The sequence below is a fragment of the Brassica oleracea genome, chromosome C7 (genome assembly GCF_000695525.1).
Source record: "Brassica oleracea var. oleracea cultivar TO1000 chromosome C7, BOL, whole genome shotgun sequence".
Lineage (NCBI taxonomy): Eukaryota > Viridiplantae > Streptophyta > Magnoliopsida > Brassicales > Brassicaceae > Brassica > Brassica oleracea.
This window is the reverse complement of record NC_027754.1, coordinates 20,838,800-20,859,307: the sequence shown is the minus strand read 5'-3', so window position 1 is coordinate 20,859,307 and position 20,508 is coordinate 20,838,800. Positions and strand designations below refer to the sequence as shown.

At 32.0% G+C, this 20,508-nt stretch overlaps 2 protein-coding genes across 2 annotated transcripts; both read left to right on the top strand.

Moving 5' to 3' along the window:
* The first annotated feature begins 2,922 nt into the window (after positions 1–2,922).
* On the top strand, positions 2,923–3,826 carry LOC106304867 (heavy metal-associated isoprenylated plant protein 26). The gene is made up of 3 exons (XM_013741257.1): positions 2,923–3,044; positions 3,124–3,199; positions 3,413–3,826. The coding sequence occupies exons 1-3, from the start codon at positions 2,958–2,960 to the stop codon at positions 3,706–3,708; spliced, it is 459 nt and encodes a 152-aa protein (XP_013596711.1). The 5' UTR covers positions 2,923–2,957; the 3' UTR covers positions 3,709–3,826.
* A 10,381-nt stretch (positions 3,827–14,207) lies between these two features.
* Positions 14,208–15,418, top strand: LOC106305208 (E3 ubiquitin-protein ligase SINA-like 10). The gene is made up of 2 exons (XM_013741579.1): positions 14,208–14,493; positions 14,681–15,418. The coding sequence occupies exons 1-2, from the start codon at positions 14,362–14,364 to the stop codon at positions 15,365–15,367; spliced, it is 819 nt and encodes a 272-aa protein (XP_013597033.1). The 5' UTR covers positions 14,208–14,361; the 3' UTR covers positions 15,368–15,418.
* Positions 15,419–20,508: the final 5,090 nt, after the last annotated feature.

Here is a 20,508-nt window from a genome sequence, read left to right as displayed (position 1 = left end):
TTTTATACAATCTTAAACATGAAAATGTATTAATGTTATACACAATTAAAGATTAACATGTTTTATAACATAGTAAACCATCTAAAAATGCTTCCCTGCATAATTTCCGATGAATCCCCGATTTTCTCTTTAGGCGCTAGGCCCAACCCGACCGTTCGACTAGCGCCTAGCGCGTTCCCGAACAGGGCACACAACCAAAGAGATCTATCCTATAGGTGTCATTTTTCTCTTCGTGTAACTATTTTTTAGTTATTAAAAGTTGATCAAATAAAGATACTATTTAAAATATTTCTCTTTCTCTTTCATAATACTTGATATTTTGTAATAGTGTACAAATATTAAGAAAATTATATTTTTCTAAAAAAATATTTTAATGATATAATTTTAAAATCAGTTAACCAATTATAAAAAAAAAGACAATAAAATCTAATTGGTTAAACATTTTTCAATAAAGTCAATTAATTTTAAAATTTCAAAACTTTTTTTTTTTTTACTGAATTAAAATAGTCATTATAAAACATATCTATATTGAAACGGAGAGAGTAATATAAATGCATAAAATTGTGATAGAGAAACTCAAAAGATGCCGAGGACAATCCCATTGGAGGTACGTAGAACATATTCTACCTATTAAAAATAGAAAATATTAGAAAATGTTGTGTCAAATAAACAAGCGATTGGGTGTAGAGAACTTCAACAAAAAAGTATGATATCCTCTTCACACATGTTACTTTTTTATTGGATTACATTAAATTTTGTGATTTAAAATTTAACTTTTAACTAAAATACATAAAAGTTATTATTATTAAAGTGGTTAGAAACCCTTGGCAACATACTCCCTGTTAATTTGTCGATGCTCTGATTATGCTCTTATTGATCAAACTTTTATGCATAGAGCTCTAGTGACCTTTTCATGGACTGAATTAAAAGATTCAAAACCTATTTGTGTACGTATTTTATGAATATGGCCAACAAGAAAACGTAACAGGTACACGTTTTGCAAACACTAAACCTTGAGTTTTTGACAAAGTGGTTTCTTGATAAACTGAGTATAATAACATGATTAATGGGAGTTATTATGGTGGGGTTATTAGCGAAAAATAAGAAATCGTCTCTTAATTTTTAATTAAAAAAATTAAGAACCGGTTGTTAAAAATTAAGAGACGGTTTTTTATTTTCCGCTAATAACCCTACCCTAAAAACTCACCATTAATCATGCTCTAAGAACGTTAAATCATTAACCAATTAACGCAAAACACATGAGGTTAGGCCTTCATGAGGTCATGTACTCATGTTTATAAGATGTGGAAGAGTGGTTTTGTGACAAGTCTCAATAAGACCTTTGTCATCTAGTGATCGTGCATTAATATATCTCAAATTAATTACCTGCACTGATATCATATTATTTTAGTAAGTATTTTGAATATATTATATGCCTGATACGATAAGATTGAATTATTAATTATTTGTCTCCACAAGTTACTGGACCAATAATATTTTGTATGATTGAATCCACAAGCCTTGCCTCGCACCACTAAAATATATAGAGAAGATATTACCAAACAGATAAAAGGGACGTTTAACACAATTTCAACCTAATCTGCCCCAAACCAACTTTTCCAAAGAAGTTTATTATTAAGCGCAATCAACTCTATCATATTAAAATATTATGTGACCACTGATTATTTTTGTTGGTATAAACACTAATCAACTATGTGGACATGAATAAATCAAAAGCACCGCTTTCACTTCATATGGAGCCTAATTACAAGGTAGTATACTATGGATGATAGTCAGAGATATAAATACGAGAAAAGGTATGCCGACTAATATTTGACAATAAATTACACTGCCTGAAATGTGTTAAGAGTCTTAAGACGTACATGTTGTCTCAAGTTAAGTATATGCGTATATGCACATTGAGAGGTAGCAACACGAGTAGTTTTGTTATACATCAAAGGCTGTATTGGGCAAGGAGTTCTACTTAAAGCCAACAGCGTTGTACGTGAGTAAATGTGTATAGAGACTCGTACATGTTCACTTATTCGACGATCTTTTGAGGGCCTATGTATTTTGTTTTGGAGAGTCCAATAAACTTATTTGGAAAACAAAGAAAAAGGTTTTCGCTCGTATGCATAAACTGAAACCATGAAATGACAAGTCAAAATGAAAAACATAAAATTACACCGTGTTACAAAAATATATATTTAAATGCAAAGATGTTTGGATGAATTACTATGTGACGAAAGCAATCGTGATACAATAGGGAAAAAATGTAAGATGCATGCATCTCCTGCATCGGTTGATAAGTTTCATTGATATGTATTTTAACATCCAATCTCTGGAGGTGGGCTCCATTTTATTTACTATTATAAATATGTAATGTTTCAATTATTTTGTATTCGTGTTGGTCGCAAATGCATCTTGCGTGGTACACCAAAATAATATCGATCCTAAGAAAAAAATAAAGTCAAAGTGCACTAATTAAGTAATTATTAGGTACTTTAATTTTTTTTATAAAAAATCTTAGTAGATTTAGCTCATTGCATTACATGTTTACAAAGGTAACACTTGACGTGATAATAAACCTAGGAGTCATTTTCTTCTATAAACTATATAATTTTATACAACACAAAGAATTAACTAGCAATTAAGAAAACAAGAAAGCGACCCGATGAATGAAAGGAACATCAGAAACTGCCTCATTGTCCGCCAGGAAATATCTTGGATGAGCACATCAATTTATCTATACACTAGAGGGACACACCTCCAACTTTAAACAATTATATCGTTACACCTAATGACATAGAATTAATGTTCAATTCCATCAACAAATAAACTAATGTCTGTTTGTTTTGGAACATAATATTAACCATACCAAACTTCCCTATATATATATATAGCTAGAGAGACCACTCTCATTCAAAGCATTACTCTCTTCGCGTGTGACAGTAAACATGGGAGCTCTCGACTTTCTCTCCGACTATTTCTCTAATAATTTCGATGTTTCGATAAGAAAACGGAAGAAGCATAAAGTGTGGCAGGTAATTAATATCCATAAACCCTTTGGTTTATTTGTTTTATAATTGATTGTCTTAACCTTTTTCAATTTGATGTGAGCAGACAGTGAACATAAAGGTGAAGATAGACTGTGACGGATGCGAACGCAAAATCAAGAACGCTGTTTCCTCCATGAAAGGTTCATTCCTCAAAGCTCCCCTAGTAAAAATACGACCCTTAAATCACATAAGATATCTACACGTATAATAAAGCTCTAAAACATTGACTCTACCGTACTAATAGCTAAGATTACGTAATTTGACATTTCATATTTCAAATTACTTTCCAAATTATATCAGCCAAACGCAGCTAGCCTAACTAATATATAGACCACTCGTTTTTTTTTCTGAAGGGGCCAAATCGGTGGAAGTGAATAGAAAGATGCACAAAGTGACAGTGAGTGGCTACGTGGATCCCAAGAAAGTATTGAAGAGAGTGCAAAGCACTGGGAAGAAGAAAGCTGAGTTATGGCCGTACGTTCCTTACACGATGGTGGCTTATCCGTACGCAGCTGGAGCTTACGACAAGAGGGCACCAGCGGGTTTTGTGAGGAAGTCGGAGCAGGCTCAGGCGCAGCCGGGAGGTACAGACGATAAGCTCATGTCCCTTTTCAGCGACGAGAACCCTAACGCCTGCATCGTCATGTGAATGAGTTTAGTGCTTTACATAATTATAATTAGCAACGTTTTTTCTATTTTTATAAAGTTTGTATTGTAATCTTCTTGGTGTTCTATATAATAAGAAGCAAAGCAACTTATAGTAAACTACTTGTTTTTTGGTTAAAACTCATAGTCGACTGCTATATGTGTTATTTAACGACGACTATCTAGCTCGCTATTTTCTCAAATATATATAAACTAATTTTGGTTTGTTTAATATTAGTAGTTTTACTTGTTTTCTATGAGTTTCATACGGTATGCAAAAACTAAGATTTATCTCCGAATCATTCGGCTGAGACTGAACATTATATACGCCTCCCAAAAGTTACCTTATTTTGGCTGTTTAATTTGGATATACCTAGCTGGGCGGTATGGTGTAAGCCAGAAGTAAAATCAGAAACCAAAATTTAATTAAGCTAAATTGTCTTTTCAGTATAATGTTAAAATAGAAATAAAAAAATAGAAGAAACGATTAAAAATAGGAGTCATTTGTTTGAAATTGAAAAATAAGCTGGATGGAAAACTAGAAATGAAGTATAGTCAATCAGAAATGTGCTAGACCAGGTTATATTATATTCGATTTATTTTGGCGACTATTAATCTCTTGAAACTCAAAAACTAAAAACCTATATAGAATGGAAAGTTAGAAACCTAGCGATTAAACAGTATCACCACCTACTGTGAATCATTAACGGTGACATTCTTATTTATCCCAAAAAAAAGAATACCGTGATCTAAGGATTAGCCAGTATGGGATAATATCATAAGCAAATAAAATATAGTATAAAAGTATTTAAATAGCTATCTTTAGACCAATATATTGCACTCACTCGATACGTATCAGTAAAACGAGTTTTGTGGAGGCACTGATTGATTAATAAAAAGTTGAAAGATTTTATGACGCCGGAGGAAATCTTTGGCAAGTAAAAAGCCAAACATAAAACTTATATTACATCTATACCCTTTCGTTGCACAACTATGACACGTGTAAGATCCGATGGTAAATAATCTATCACATGTGATCTATTGTATCTCTACGTAATTGATGGTATTGTTCCTCGGTGGAGGTGGATATGTCGCTGATGATGTCTTTGGATAAGATAAAAGATATTTGTTAGTCAATGGATATATAATAGAAAGTAAATAATTCGGTATTCGATTTGCTTATCTTCTATGTGCTCATTTTGTAAAAAGAACAATTTATTAAACTTTGGAGCATAGCTTCTGCCGACCACCAGTAAGGGAATTTTTTTGTGTATAAATTTTATTGTTGTTGACCACAAGAACTAGATAGATATGCTATAACAACAAACGAACCAAATAAGATTTAGTATGTCAGAGGACATGTAAGTACATTAATGTAAGATGATGACATGACCAGTTATTAATTATGACCCTAACATTTTCTTGAAAATCTATTATGGCATGTGAAAATGTGAAAAGACACAAAACAAATTAATGGACATGCGATGAGTGTAACATATAGCAAACGCGTGGCGTAGAGATAGAAGATAGCCAGAGACTTGGAAACTGTGAGTCAAAATTTCGATGATGCTGATGCTGATGCTGCTGATAAGATATTTCGAACAAGTAAGGCCCAGGGTTTAAGTTTACCAAAAAAATAAGGCCCAGGGTTTACAAGGAGCTTCTGTGTTAACTGCAACGTGTATGGATGGTGTTTAGGACATGAACGGCTAAATTATTCGACTCGAAGCACTAATTAATCACAGCAGCGTATATCCACCGGAAACAGATGGTACAATATTGATATCTGGAGTTCAACTTCGAAAATTAATATGCCCTTATGAAATGTCGGCTATGGACTTAACAAAATCATATTGTACAATGTACAAGTATGCTTTTTTGGTAATCAGGTTTTTCGTGAAATGAATATTGGAGTATCGGAGGTGGCAACTCCCGAATCTAAAGTGAATCTATTAATAGTTTGGATATATGAGTGGTATAGTATCTTTATTTTTTGCTAACAGTTCTATATACAGTGTTGTAGATGAAAATTTCAAGTTCTTAGGAGATTTCTAAACAAAAACTAATATGAAAGCAGCTATATATGATGGTCATGTGTATTTTATTTTTAAATTGGTATGTTTATTGTGGATGATGAAATCATTATTGTAGACAATTATACTTATTATTAGGTTTGTGGGGTTAAAAAATAAATTAAATTAAGTTGCAGATTTAGGGGTACTGTTGAAGAAGACTCGTCCATTTTTTAGGGTTATCACTATAATTTTTTGTTATAATAAATGTTTTCAGTGACAAGGAGAATATTCGGGTTTTTAAGTTTCAAGATGAGTTTGCTGAAAATAATAAAATGTATCGCGTAGTTATAGTATGTATGAGGTGGATGTCCGCGGTTTCGCGGGTTTGAATATTTTGTAACAATATATTTATTATAATTTTTCAAATTAAAATATGTTTTTATCATTATGTGTTTTTGTTAAATATTTATTCTAAGAATAATTTTTTAAAAAAAGATAAATATGACTATTTTAAATATTTTTTGATATTTTGTATTGATATTGTACTAAAATTAGTTATGTATAATATTCATGATTCAGTTTTAATAAAATTACTTAAGTTTTGAAGGTATATAATACTGAAACTTTTGAAATATTTTATATAGTTTAGCAATACTTGATTGCTAAAAATGATTTTATGAAGCATTATATATATTATATATAAATAACATATTTAATTACAATATATTATTTTGTACAATATATTTAGGTCGTTTAGATACTGATAAAACTATTTCTAGAACTCTATATATGATCGACACCTAAGAAAAAATCAATTAAGTGATTTATCATTTAATACAAAATAAAATTTTAAAATATATTTTATAAATTAATTTATAAGCTTGTATAAATAAATTAAAACCTCTTATCATAATTTAAAACATATGATAAGCCAAGATAAATAATTTTATAAATGTATTAATAATTTTTATAAATGATTTATAAAGCATGTATGAATTTTATTAGATATTAACAGTTATTATAATACTTTACATAAAAATATAAGGCCATATACAAATATAAAATCTTTATATCGATTTTAATAGACTTTTTGTTTACTATTGTATGTAGTTTATCAATATATAAAAATTGATCAAACATTATTACTCTTTGTATAGTTTCAACAATTAGTTACCATAAATATTTATTTGTAATATTATGTAGATTGTTTGGCAAGTGATATTAACTGTTTATAGACTTATTTTTTTTCTTTTAAATCTAATTAAAATAAATAAAAATAAATCGAAATTAAAAATTATCGACAATCAATTTATAACAGTTTTTTAAGATTTCATAAATGATCAACACATAACCAAAAATATCTTAAATGACTTCTCAATTAATACGTAGTAGGATATATAGCTTTGATTTTAATCTCTTATAGATGACTTACAAACTCTTATAATAATTTAAAATATACAATAAACCAAGATAAATAATTTGATAAATGTTTTTATAGATGATTTATAAAGCATATAATATGAACTTTAAAAGATGTTAATAGTTATATGATAATTTATATAAAATATAATGCTTTTAAATAAAAATATAAAATCATTATATTGATTTATATAAACGGTTTGTCGTTTATTATTTTATGTATTTTTTAAATATAAAATGATCAATTTATTTCAATTTCTATAATTTCAACAATTAGTTACCATAAATCATTATTTGTATTATTATGTAAATTATTTGGCAAGTTATATTAATTGGTTGTAGATTTACTTTTTCTTTTTAGATCTAATTAAAATAAATTAAAAATTAAAAATCATCGACCAATCAAATTATAACAATTTTGTAAGAGTTCACCAATGATCGACACGTAATCAAAAATCAATAAAGTGACTTCTCAATTAATATATAGTAAGATAGGATAATCAGATCAGTTTTAAGATTCTGGAGGACAGAAATTTTAATTTAAGAAAATTATGCATATATATATTATTACTAAAATACGATATAGGATTTATGTCTACATATACTATCTCTACAAAATCTAGAGAAAATCAATGGTGTCATGGGCGCTGGAGCAAAAAAAAAAAAAAAATTCAAACTAATATTTAAAAAAACAAATCTGATAGATATTGTTTTTTCAAAATACAAAAAGTATTTTAAAAAAACTATGATAAAATAAAATTACTTTCATATAAAAAAATATTGGGCCCCTTTTTTATTTTTAATATGAAAATAAATGTATTTTAACAAAAAAATTGGGATCTTATCTACTAAAAAATAGAGGAAAATGGATTATATCCGGGACGGTCGCAACGTTTTCCCCCCTGCCGGCCCCCGCTATGACTAGATCCACCCATGTATATAATTTGTAAACTCATATCAGATTAAAGCCTTGAAGTATGCAGTGGGATGAAAAAATACATCGTGGAATGAAAATACGTACCATTAAACTTACTTTTTTTTGTCTTACTTTTCATAAAAAATACGGATAAATTAAAGAAAAAAGAGGCAGATAATTGTGCTGAAATGCATTGAGAAGATAGTCAAAAGATGTGAACCTACATTATTTTTTTAAAAAATATTTTTTTATATTTTTATTGCTAAAAATGCAAAAACACATATTCAACAATTAATATTTTCTTTATATACGGATAAATTGTATTTCAAATGTGTGTTATTTAGTTAAGATAATATTTATTACTATGCATTTAAATATTTTTTAAAAATAATGCAAAATGATTAATATTGTATGTCATACATACCTATATTTTTTACATATTATATATACATATGTGTTTATCTAAATTTTTACCATTCATTCTGCATTGCACGTTATTTTGATAACTTTTTTTATTTTTCGTAAAATGTTAAATATATATATTATAACTTCTCAAGCTTTATTAGACACCGTTATTTACTTCATCTATTCATATTCTACAATATATTGTTTTTTACAAAACCACATTTAAACCGTACAACATTATATTATTCAAAAAAAAAACATTATATTATTCAGTTGATTTGCACTGTCTAAATTGATGTTGTCGTTCTAAGTAAAACAAATTTTGTGAAGAGGTAATCTTATCTATTAAAATAGAAGTTATAATTTTTTTGATGTGTTATTATTTAAGTTAGACAATCTTCTAAATAGTTATTTTAATGAATTTTTCTATTTGTATAATAACATCATAACAATAACTGTGACTGCATTTTTAGTCTTTTCTTTTCGCTAAACAACTAATTAAAAGTACTGTTAATGAAATTTGTTCTTGATTTCTTTATTAAACATATGCTTCTTTTTTGTTTTAACGTGTGATATTTAATTTTTCTGATTTAATTGTAGCTGAAATATATCCATTTTAATTAAAAAAGAACATTATAAAACGTATCTTTTCATATACGGTTCAAGAGAACAATACATATATTCATATAGCTTTTTAGATCATTTGATACAACAACCTATAAGATAATAGATGTACGTAGATTAAAGAACTAGCAAATATGCAGAAACATATACACGTAAATAATTTATGTTACTTTTATACTTTGTTGTATAATTTATGATACTCTTATATTTTGAACATTTAATACGGATTGATATACATCTTTAATAATATTTATTATACTCTTATACTTCTTTCATAAGTGATTTTTTTAATTTGGACAATTCTTTAAAAGTTTACCAAATTTTACATGACTCAATTATAATATTTTTAATATCTTTATCTTCTTATTTGAAATACAAATAAATGTTTTTAAGAAAATTCTAAAAAAAATCTTTTAAATCTCTTTACATAAGCATTTTAAATTTCATTTTCAAAAGTAATTAATTTAAATTTTAATTACCAAAACTATAATCCGAAAGATCCATTTCTATTTCAATTAAAAAAAATCACCCAACTTAGTGTATTTTAAGCAATTTATCAAATAAGATCTTTACAACAAAATTATTTTGAAGTACAATGTATTCTAGATTCCTTATTTCATTTTGTTTTTAACAGTGTCTCAAAAAAAATTCTTCTCTATTAAATATAGGTCCAATTTAATTTACGTCCATAAGTTTCAAATTTCAAATTTATAAATAAAACAAAATTATGTAAAGTAGTATTGTTACATAATAGTTTTTTCAAAATAAATGTTGTTACAAAAATATAAATTTATAACATTTATAGTTTTAATATATAAACCACATAAACATAGGAATTATAGAGTTATATAATATATATAACACTAAATTACATTAAGTTATTGATAACTTTTGTTATATAAACTAAAATCTCCTGTATATTAATCCTGAAGCATTACAACATATTTTAGTAGTCACGTGTCATCACGAAAATGATTTTTAGAATTGTTAGAAAAATAAGTTGGTCCGTATAAACATATACTATGATTTTTATTAAACTGACTATCAAATTAATTAGTAGTGTACAAAATAATATTTTTTATTTCCTTAAATAAAAGCTACGAAATTACTTAATATGGTTAACATATACATGACAATTAAGGATTATGAATAATACATATTTGATAATAATTTTTCAAACCTCTCTCTTTTTTGTTTAATTTTATACCATTAAAAGAAATTCAACAATCACAACAGGCATATAATATAAAAAATAGATTTTTTCTTATATGTTATATTTTGAATTTTTTAAAACAACTATAAATTACTAAAAAAGGTAAAAATGGTAAAAGTCTCACATTGAAAATTTTAATGATTTAATTTTTTTTCTTCAAGCAAGATACAAATTATCATATATCGTAGGGTGGACGTTCGGATACATGTTTGGGTTCGTATCGGATATTTCAATATAAAGGTATGGAACCCATTCGGGTATTTCTACATTTCGAGTCGGGTTCGAGTATTTTATGTTTTGGTTCAGATACTTTGGGTTGGATTCAGATATTTAAATTTTGAAGAAAAAATCAATAAATTATTCATTGTTTAATTTTTGTATTTAAAATATATTTTAACTTAACTGGTTTTCTAATTTTTGAAAGAGTAAACTATTAATAGGTTAGAAAGACACTAATTTAGTAGTTGTTTTGAAATATTATATGCAACTTTTGTTAATGCAAGAAACAAGAGCTTGATATGTATTTTAAGTGAGTAACAAATGATTTTGTCCATAATTATATGTATATTATCTAATTTTTAGCAATAAACATCATTAATGCAAATATTTTGAATAAAATGAGAAAAATAAACTAGAAATATAGGGTTAAATATTTTGTTTTGTTATCTTTGGATATACATTCGGGTTTGGATATTACCTGAACTGGTGAATAAGTACTTTGTTTTGTTGTTCTTGAATTAGATGATTTTTAGACCGAGCTGGTGAATATATACTAGACATGCATTTATATTTTGAGTCTGCACTTATATTCTATAACAACTTGATATATTAGATTTGAACACTAACCTATTAATATAGTTTGTCGGTGATTCTTTTTTTAAATTTTGATTCTTAGATATGTATTTGAAGTGAAATTATTTCTTACAGATGTCTATTTTTTTTAAATTGACACTTATGTAATTCACCGAATTCATAAAAAAATTAAAAAAAAAACTTAATTCATATCAATGAAATAAAGACGGGAAAGAAAACACAATTTTATAGAGGTAGAAAATGAAATCATTTATGGAAAGTAAATATTAAACAAATCGAAAGCAGAAAACTTAATCTATTTTCGTCATTATACAATCGATATTGCCTATTTGGTTTTGGTGATTTGTGTCGGCCGTAAAACTTAATTTCTTTTTGTGCATATGAAGTCTTAAAAATAATTAAAATTAGATGTAATACGTTAATTATTAAACAACGATAATATATTTAAAAGACAAACATTTATATTCGTCATTTTATAATCGATAAAAATTGTAGTGTTGCAAAATGTCAAAACCATTTACTCCCTCCGTTTTTAATATAAGTCGTTTTAGAAAATTTTTTATGTTTCAAATTATATGACGTTTTTGGTTTTCTTTGTAAAATTTTAACACTTAATGTTATATGACTAATGATAATATACATTCTATTTTGTTATTGGTTGATCTGTGGTTAGGTAAATAATTAATGATGTTTTATTTATAAAATATAAAAAAAATAATGATTTCTTAATCTATGTGCACAATTCTAAAACGACTTATATTAAAAAATAAAAGGAGTAATAAATAAATATTATTATAAAAACTCATCTCGCGTAGTATTTTAGTAAAGAAAGAAAAAAAAGTATCTTTGGGTGCGTGAATCAAAATCTAGTTTACATTTAATTTTCATTATGTTATTTGAATTTGTGATCAAAGCCCACATTACGAAAACCGACCCTACTAAAACCCTGAACCAAAAGCAAATTTAAAAGCCCGATGTATGACAACAATATTCTTAGTTCTTACTTTCACAACCATGATTTGAGTTATAGGCAATCTAAAACAAAATCAACACTTTTCCTTAGCAGATAAAAACTTATACATATTGATATTCTACAATACAAAGAGTCGGCTCTTAACATGTGCGAGTGGAGCAAAAGCACTTATCCAACTACTTTACAAACAAAAATTCTAGTTATTGTCTTTTGTGTGGAAAAGGACTTTTAAAATTATGCACATGCCATAATGTAGGTTACTACTACGTACAAAGATGACATGTTCAAAATCATGGAAGATGACTACTCTTATTGAAAGCCGATGGCAGTGCCAGCCTAACATTTTATAATGTCCTAAACCGGTTCAAAAAAATATGCCCTTGTATATATGTCATTTAAAATCATATAATAGAAAATCAAACTATGCTCTTAGTCTGGATAAACAAAAGTATAAAACAAAACGTGATTCAGTGACCAATTAACAATAAAATATCATTTAAATTTACTGTAATATTCTATAAATAATTGACTATCATTAAGATTGGCGAACAGTGAATACAATAGAAAAGCAAACTCGTAACGATTCCTAAGTCCTTAATTACAATGTTAATACATGGTACTGCTCTCATCATAATTTTCTAGTTTTTCTATAAATTTGGGAAATAATAAAGTAGTAATGTTAGTCACATACCTTGTCTATACGAAAAGAATGATCGAAGTGGAGTATTCTAAATAGAAAAGTGGTTGTAGTAATCTGTAAGCCATCGGCTAATTTTTTTTTGAACATGTCTATACTTATACATATTTGGAATTATAGAAAACTTAAATTTATATTTGGAATCATAGAAAACTTGAAACAATAAAAAAAAACTCATAAAATCATCTAAATAAAGTCGAAATGAAGGTCGAACAGAAAATGCAAGCCAATCTATTTGTTAGTTCACTGCCAAAGACTTGGGACACGTGCCTCTGCACAATCCAACACCGAAGAGAACGCTTACTACAAATACCATCAATGATATCCTTCTGAAAGAAGAAGTTCAACAAAGGGAATGGGGCTTGACTTTTATTCAAAGGCCAACATCATTCATAGAAGAGGTTGAGACGCGACATGTGGGTATAATAGAAGCAAATATCAAAATGAATCTCAAAGACGATCCAAGTTTTTCTAAATTTTCAAATTTTATCCAAAGTTTAGTTATTTATACTCCTAAAATTTGAATTTTCTTTTTAAAGATTTGTTTTGAATTTGAGAAATTTTAAAATTTTTGTTTAAAAGTTATCAATATTTTAACTAAAATAAACATATTTTAAATATTAAATGAGCAAAGTTTTAAAAATTAATTTTTAAAAATGAATAAAATATTTTTTGAACTATTAAATTGGGTATTAAAAATTTCATGTATTAAAAAACTTAACAAAATTTAGTTAGAATATTTTCATGAATTTTTCCCAATTAATTTATTTATGTTGGTTAATTTCTTTCACATTTCAAAAAAATTAAGCCATCAAAGTTCAAAAAGGGAAAACTAAGCCATTGAAGCAACAATTGCGTGACTAGCAACAGTTGTGTGTCTAGCCCGTGCGTGTTTGTCAGAACAACTAGTTTTCTACCAAATTTGCCAATTAATCCGGCTTTTCGGCTATTACAGACTCCCCCTACAAACCAGTATCCGTTTTTATAAATAATAATTATAGAGTATCATTTTATAAATTTTGTTAAAGTTCAATATTGAAATCTGAAATGTTTTTTTTTACCAATTTAGTCTAATGTAAAACAGTTATTATTTGTTCAGAAAAAAGTAAAACAGTTATTCAAATTCTATAAATGCATAAATTTAGAATTTTAATAAATGACAAATTATAATTAGTTTTGTTTGGTTCTATTACGCCTAAATAATTTGGTTAAAGTTCTGTTTTGAATTTTCATTTCTTTGATTACGATTCTTGTTTTTATTAATTTCCTTAGTAGAGAATTTTTATTTTTTAATTTTCTTAGTACTATAATTTTAAAGAAGTTTCGTTTTTTTAGCCCTTTAGAGTTTAAAGGAACAAATAAACTCTTGGGAAACCTCAACCAAATTATATGCATAACTGATAGCTGTTTGCCTGTTTCCAAGAAAAATGTACTCATATTATCAACTACATGCTTAGATTCAATTTCCTTCTTTTTTTAAGGAAAAAAACTCTTGGGAAGTCGGAACCTAAAAGCGTTAGGGTTTAGCCATCTCTCTTATTTATATCTCCAAATCACTATTCACGGATATTTCAAATGTAACATGGCTGAGCAACAAATTCCGCCGGCAGAGAATCAGAGTAGTAGCACTACACCCGTTTCTCTGACTCTGTTGGATCCAGATGTTCTCGAATGCCCTATTTGCTGCGAGCCCCTGAAGATTCCTATATTTCAGGTTTTGTCCTTCTTCATGATTCACAACTTTATATAGTGTCGTTGAATCTTGCTAGACTCTCGATCGTACGAAATGTTGACATTTATTTCTCATTGGGTTTGTATAGAGAGAATTCTTATTATTTCATTTGTTTTTCCAAGGGAGAGTAGGTCAATTAGTTAAACCATTTTTGTGATTCTTTTTGTAGTGTGAAAATGGCCATCTAGCTTGTTCTCAGTGCTGCGAAAAAGTGAAGAAGATTTGCCCGTCCTGTAAATCACCGAATGGGTACAGTCGTTGCAGAGCCATGGAGAGAGTCATTGAAGCATGTCGAGTGTCATGCCCAAATGCCAAATACGGGTGTAAAGAAAATACCTCGTTTGGAAATCGCGCTAGCCATGAGAAGCAGTGTCTTTTCGCCCCTTGTTTCTGCCCCGTGCCCTTGAATGATTGCAACTATGTTGGCTCAGACAAGAATCTCCGCAACCACATTCGTGCTAAACACAAGGACCACGTAATTCCGATTGTGTTTGATATTCCTTTAACACTTGTCATGGGCTCGAGCGAGAAGATTGCATGTTTTCAGGAAAAGAAAGATGGGGAAATGTTTGTGGTTCAAGCTTTTCGCAAATCGTATGGTTTGGTTGTCAGCGTGAACTGCATTGCACCATCGGCACATGGGCTCGGAAGATTCTTCTGTTGTATGGATGTGATAATTGATCCTAGTATCAAACTAAAGCAGGCATTCACGGTTAGGGAAATCCAGAAGAAGATTCATGAAGAGCCCAAGGATAGTTTTATGCTGATTCCCTCGCATATGTTAATGCTTACTGACTGGAGCTTTGGTATTGATATTTGTTTCAGCCGTGGCATGGATAGTTTTATTCGTGCTTGAGTGCTAATGTACTGTGCAGTGTTTTTCCTGTGTGTCTACTAATGTGGTTGTTTTGTAATCCTATAACGTTGAGCGCTACTAAGGAATTAGATTTTTTAAAAATAATCTTCCATGTTTTAAGCTTACAACACAAGGCTGATTTACATGCCCTGGTAACAAATTGCTAAACTCTAAAGGTCTAAAGTTATTGGACACCAAATGTACTGCTGGATTATCTATATATCATTCTAAAAGAAAAGTCTACAAATAAATATATTCTAGAAACATTGAGAAGAAGGAGAACTATGGAGAAGGACGATTAAAGAGTTTCAGAAATAGTTAGTGTTTAAGTCATTATTTGTATAAATAAAAATTTAGTGGCACTTGTAAAATCAATGCAAATGCAAGTGAGTAATAAACATAACTTAGAGAATGTAAAAAAAGCAAAGCCTTGTAATAAAATTCTCTTACAAAATAAAAGTTATTTTTATTTTCCTTTTCTTTTTATCTTTAATCTATCGAAGATTACTGTATTTTTTCAACCAAGTGGTTTTCGCCTAGTGGTAAAAAGTTCACAGCTGTGAGTACCACCCTGGGTTCGATTCTCCTTGGCCACCCTAGGCGCCTTAAGTGGTAAGAAAATACGGATCCTGTGGGCCTCGTAGTGATTAGTCTTTGGGCTTAGAAAGCCTTTGGAATCACACTACGGTTATAAAAAAAACTGGATTTTTTCCCAAAAAATGGTATATGACCAGGTTCTTTTGTAACATCAGTATTTTTCACAGTGCTTCATGGCTTTGGTTTGGAGCAGAAACTATGCAATCTTACGTGTCAAACTAGATGTTTCAGCTTCATTTAAGATTTCTTGTTTTTTTTTTGATAAAATGTGAATTTTATTTACCAAAAACTGGAACGGTTTTAATACAGATGCTCGGCGGAGCTAAATGTTAAAGAAAGCCCCAAAAAAAGTGGAAAAAGCCTAAAAATAACCAAAAAAAGAGGGTGAAGGAACACCTCATTCAAAAGTAAACCACTGCGACAAGAGATCCTTGAAATTTCTTCTGGTGAGGTAGACGTGGCGCTGTACAATCGACTGTTTCTCTCTTTCCAAATGTGGAATATTGTTGTCTGAACTGCAAGCCTTTTCAGATTTCTACTGAAGCGACCAGGACTAGAGAGCATCCACTCAATAATGTCCTTCCATTCACTAAACATTTGACTCCTTCCAAATCGAGCAAAACCCTGCTGCCAAATGAGAGAGCCGAACGTGCAGTGGATAAAGAGGTGGTCACGGGTCTCTGTTTCTCTTTGACAGATACAGCAGAGTGAGGGTCTGTTTGGGCTCCAGTGAGTATTACAAACTCTTACTAGAAGTTTATTGAGATGGGCAACCCAGAAGTTGAAGGCATGTTTGGGAATGCACCCCTTATACCAGACTGCTGCAGACCACTGTTTGGTAGTATCTCTTGGTCGAAGACATTCCCAAGTAAGCTTTGATGAGAAGCTACTACTAGGTGAACCCTCTATGTGCCAAGTGTATGTGTCTTCTCCTCTGTCACCACTTGTAGCTGGGGAATTGAGAAGCGTGGACTTTAGGTTTGCTAGGGAGGCATTCCTTGTCCTAGCAGAGGGGAGAATCCATATGCTAGAAGAAGACGCTTCAGCAACCACATCATACACGTGAATACATGTAAGCTGCGGCCCGCGGGTTTTTCGCTTCGATTAGTGGACCCAAATCACTCCAGTGGTCATACCAGTAGCTTAGTAATTGTCCATCTCCAACGGCACCTCTTAGGAAGCATTTAGCAAGAGGTCTAAGTCCTAGGATGGCTTTCCAAATCCAAGAGTGATGACTGGCAGTTTCAGCGTTCCAGAAGTTTACATGTCTGAGTCTGGAGGAGTGATTCCATGCGACCCAGAGAGAATCTCTTCTAGCAAATAACATCCATATGAGTATGAGGTTCAGCGGTTTTGTTCCAGATCCATAAGTTTCTCAATCCCAGACCTCCTTCTGCCTTAGGGAGACATGAGTTCTGCCACAAAACTTTGATGTCCCCTCTCCTGGTGATGTCATTACCCCAGAGAAATATGTTGCACATCTGTTCAATAGTCTTGAGGCAGCATTTAGGCAATATAAATGAGGACAACCAGAAGTTCACCGTACTGTAGATAACTGAAGAGATTAACTGGAGTCTGCCAGCAAAAGAAGGGGTCTTTGTGGCCCAATGATTGAATCTATCAGCTATTTTATCGATCAACTCTGAGTAGTCAGATCTCCTAAGCTTACGGTGTAGAAGGGGTAGCCCAAGGTAGCGGAAAGGGAACATACCGTTAATAAAATTGAAGACCAGGGTGTCTTCCTTATTAGTATCTTCTAACCCCGCAGTGTAGACAGCAGACTTCTCTGTGTACATCTCGAGGCCTGATAGACTCTTGAAGGATTCCAGAACTGACTTAATACCTCGGAGAGAAAAGGCTTTCCCATCATAGAAGATCATTAGATCATCAGCGAATGCTAAGCTAGAGATCCTGACGTCCATGGCTTTAGGGTGGTAGCCTATTGATCCATCAGAGAATTTGTTCTCAAGCAACCGAGATAAGATTTCCATGGCAATAACAAAGAGAGAAGGGATAGGGGGTCACCCTATCTGAGGCCCTTTGATCCTTTGAAATAACCACAGAGAGAACCATTGACGTTGATCGAGAAGCTAGTAGAGGTGATGCATTGCTTAATCCAGTTTACAAAGCAGGGAGGTGCGTTTGCGGCCTTAAGAGTCTCAATGATGAAGCCCCATCCCACAGAGTTAAAAGCTTTCCTAAGATCAACTTTTAGAACCCCCCGACTAGAGATGTTTTCCTGCCCAAAGCCTTGGACCAGTTCTGTAGCAAGGAGAATGTTCTCAGTGAGGAGAAGACCTTTCACGAAAGCAGACTGAGAAGGAGAAATACAGAGAGGGAGGATTTGTTCAAGTCTTCTAGCCAGGAGCTTGGAGATCACCTTATAAATCACATTACAACAGGAGATCAGGCGAAACTCAGTGATCCTGTCTGCATTTGGTTTCTTGGGAACCAGCGTGACGGCAGTACTATTCCATTGTCCTAGAAGCCTCCCTGATCTGAAGAATTCTTGAACGGCTGCAATGAGACTTGGTCCTACAATACTCCAGGTTTTCTTGAAGAATTCAGAGGTGTATCCATCAGGGCCATGTGATTTGTTTGAGGGTAGAGCAAAAAATTCTGATTTGATATCTGCCTCTGAGACCTCTGCTTCCAGTTGCTGTCTCGTATTCTCATCACACTTGAATCTCGTCAAAGACTGAATCTGGCTTGTTCTGTCATGTCCCCGATTCTGGATAGGATCGTCCGGACGGACTGCGGTGCGTGGAAATGCACCAGTATGGTCATATGGCCCAAAGACAAGCGTGTCATAGCCTGGAAGTAAGGTTAAGGGCATCAGGAAGCTAAGGCATAACTAATCCAAGAAGGAGACAAGCTCAAAGGAGCTGGACAAGCGAGCTGGTAGCTGGCCAAGATCCAGGTGAAGCTAGATGAAGTGAGTGATCAGAATGGATCATGGGAAAACTAAGTCTAGGTCTGGAAATTGACCAAGGGACTTAGAAGGATTGAAGAAGATAAAGGAAACAAGCTGGACACAGTGTATAACAGCTGGGCGATGCAGTAAGCAAGCTCGACCAGTTAGGTGAAGAGTAGTGCAGCTCAGTGTAGCTCACTGAAGAGTGTGTCAGCTCCCTGAGCTAGATAGACTAGCTCACTCAGCTGGGACATCTGGGGATCAGCTCAACTTAGCTGGACTGAGTGTTCAAGTCATGGGCAGTTGGGCCGGGTCTGGACAGTGGCCGGGCCATGTGGGTGACCCGTGTGTGCCGATGGGCTGGTGGGCTCTTAGGATTGAGCCAGGGGCGTGGGCAAGAAGTTTGGGCCTTGTTTGGACTTGTCCAGGAGTGGATTGGCAGTTCCATGGCGTGTGGTAACTGCCAGAGGTGAAAGGGAGTGATCTGGACCATTGATTAAATCAATGGCCCGGATTGAAACCGAAGGGATGCAATGGTTAAAAAGTAACCACCAAAAAGTAACCACCCCTTCTTCTATAAAAGGCAGGCAAGTCTGTGCCTTTGCAGGCACACCAAGGTTTCCTTCCACACCCTGAAACACAAAGAAAGACAGAGAAAAGACAGAGAGTTGGTCGGATTCCCAATCCAAGACCCATGGTGGTGTGAAGGCCATAAAGAGGCAGTTTTGGGAGAGATCAAGGGGAAAAGTTATGAACGACTTTCTGGTGGCTTTTGATCCGTGATGTTATCACCCAAAGCATACTCCAGGGCCTGAGAACACACGCAAATGGTGAGGAAAGAAGGTAGATGACCGGAACTCATTCCCAAAGGCCAAGACAGCCTTAAGGGCAGATGTGTGTAGAAAGGCAGTTTCATGGGCACTGAAGGGGTAAGTGATGGTCGACCCTGTGATGATGTTTGATCATGGATGATCACATCCTGGGCTTCCTCTGTGTCTTGGGAACACACGCATTTAACTAGGAAAGAAGGGAGAAGGCCAGACTCCACTCTTATAGGCCAAGACAGCCTTGAAGGTAGATGCAGTGTAGAAAGTGGTTTCATGGAAGTTCCATGGAATGACTGATGGGTGCGACCCATGAATGGAACTTATCAATACTGGAAGTATATGATAAGGATTGATAGAGGCATGCACTGGAGGAGCATGGCCGAACATAATAAGGAGTGACACATGATCTAATCAGATCATGTATAAGGTAACCGGTTTTATGATTACCTTTTGAATTCCAATTCTGTTGACTGAGAAATTGATCATGGCCAAGTATGGAACGTCCTTGAGGAATATATATATTATGAATGATTATGGTGTAGTCTGTTGGATCAGACTTGATGACACTAAACCATGGCCTTGGCCGGTTAGGAGAAATCCTCCATGGCCTTGGTTTGGAAGGTATGATCGGATCTCATAGTTCCTGAAGGACTTGAGGGGATCTGATGATTGATTCTTCTTAGTGGGTATTTATAATGAATTATCATGATTTTTATTGGGTTTTATCGAATTGATTTAGAGATGGTCAGTGTGGCCGGTTTGGCTGTTCGTGGCCGAGATCTCTAGGATCGAGGCCGGTTCTG

What these genes read in the sequence shown, in the direction of transcription:
- LOC106304867 (XM_013741257.1), top strand. Translation starts at nt 2,958, where the DNA reads ATGGGAGCTCTCGACTTTCTCTCCGACTATTTCTCTAATAATTTCGAT. An exon ending in AGAAGCATAAAGTGTGGCAG is followed by an intron (nt 3,045 to 3,123) that starts GTAATTAATATC and finishes TGATGTGAGCAG; the next exon opens with ACAGTGAACATAAAGGTGAA. An exon ending in CGCTGTTTCCTCCATGAAAG is followed by an intron (nt 3,200 to 3,412) that starts GTTCATTCCTCA and finishes TTTTTTCTGAAG; the next exon opens with GGGCCAAATCGGTGGAAGTG.
- LOC106305208 (XM_013741579.1), top strand. Translation starts at nt 14,362, where the DNA reads ATGGCTGAGCAACAAATTCCGCCGGCAGAGAATCAGAGTAGTAGCACT. An exon ending in TGAAGATTCCTATATTTCAG is followed by an intron (nt 14,494 to 14,680) that starts GTTTTGTCCTTC and finishes TTCTTTTTGTAG; the next exon opens with TGTGAAAATGGCCATCTAGC.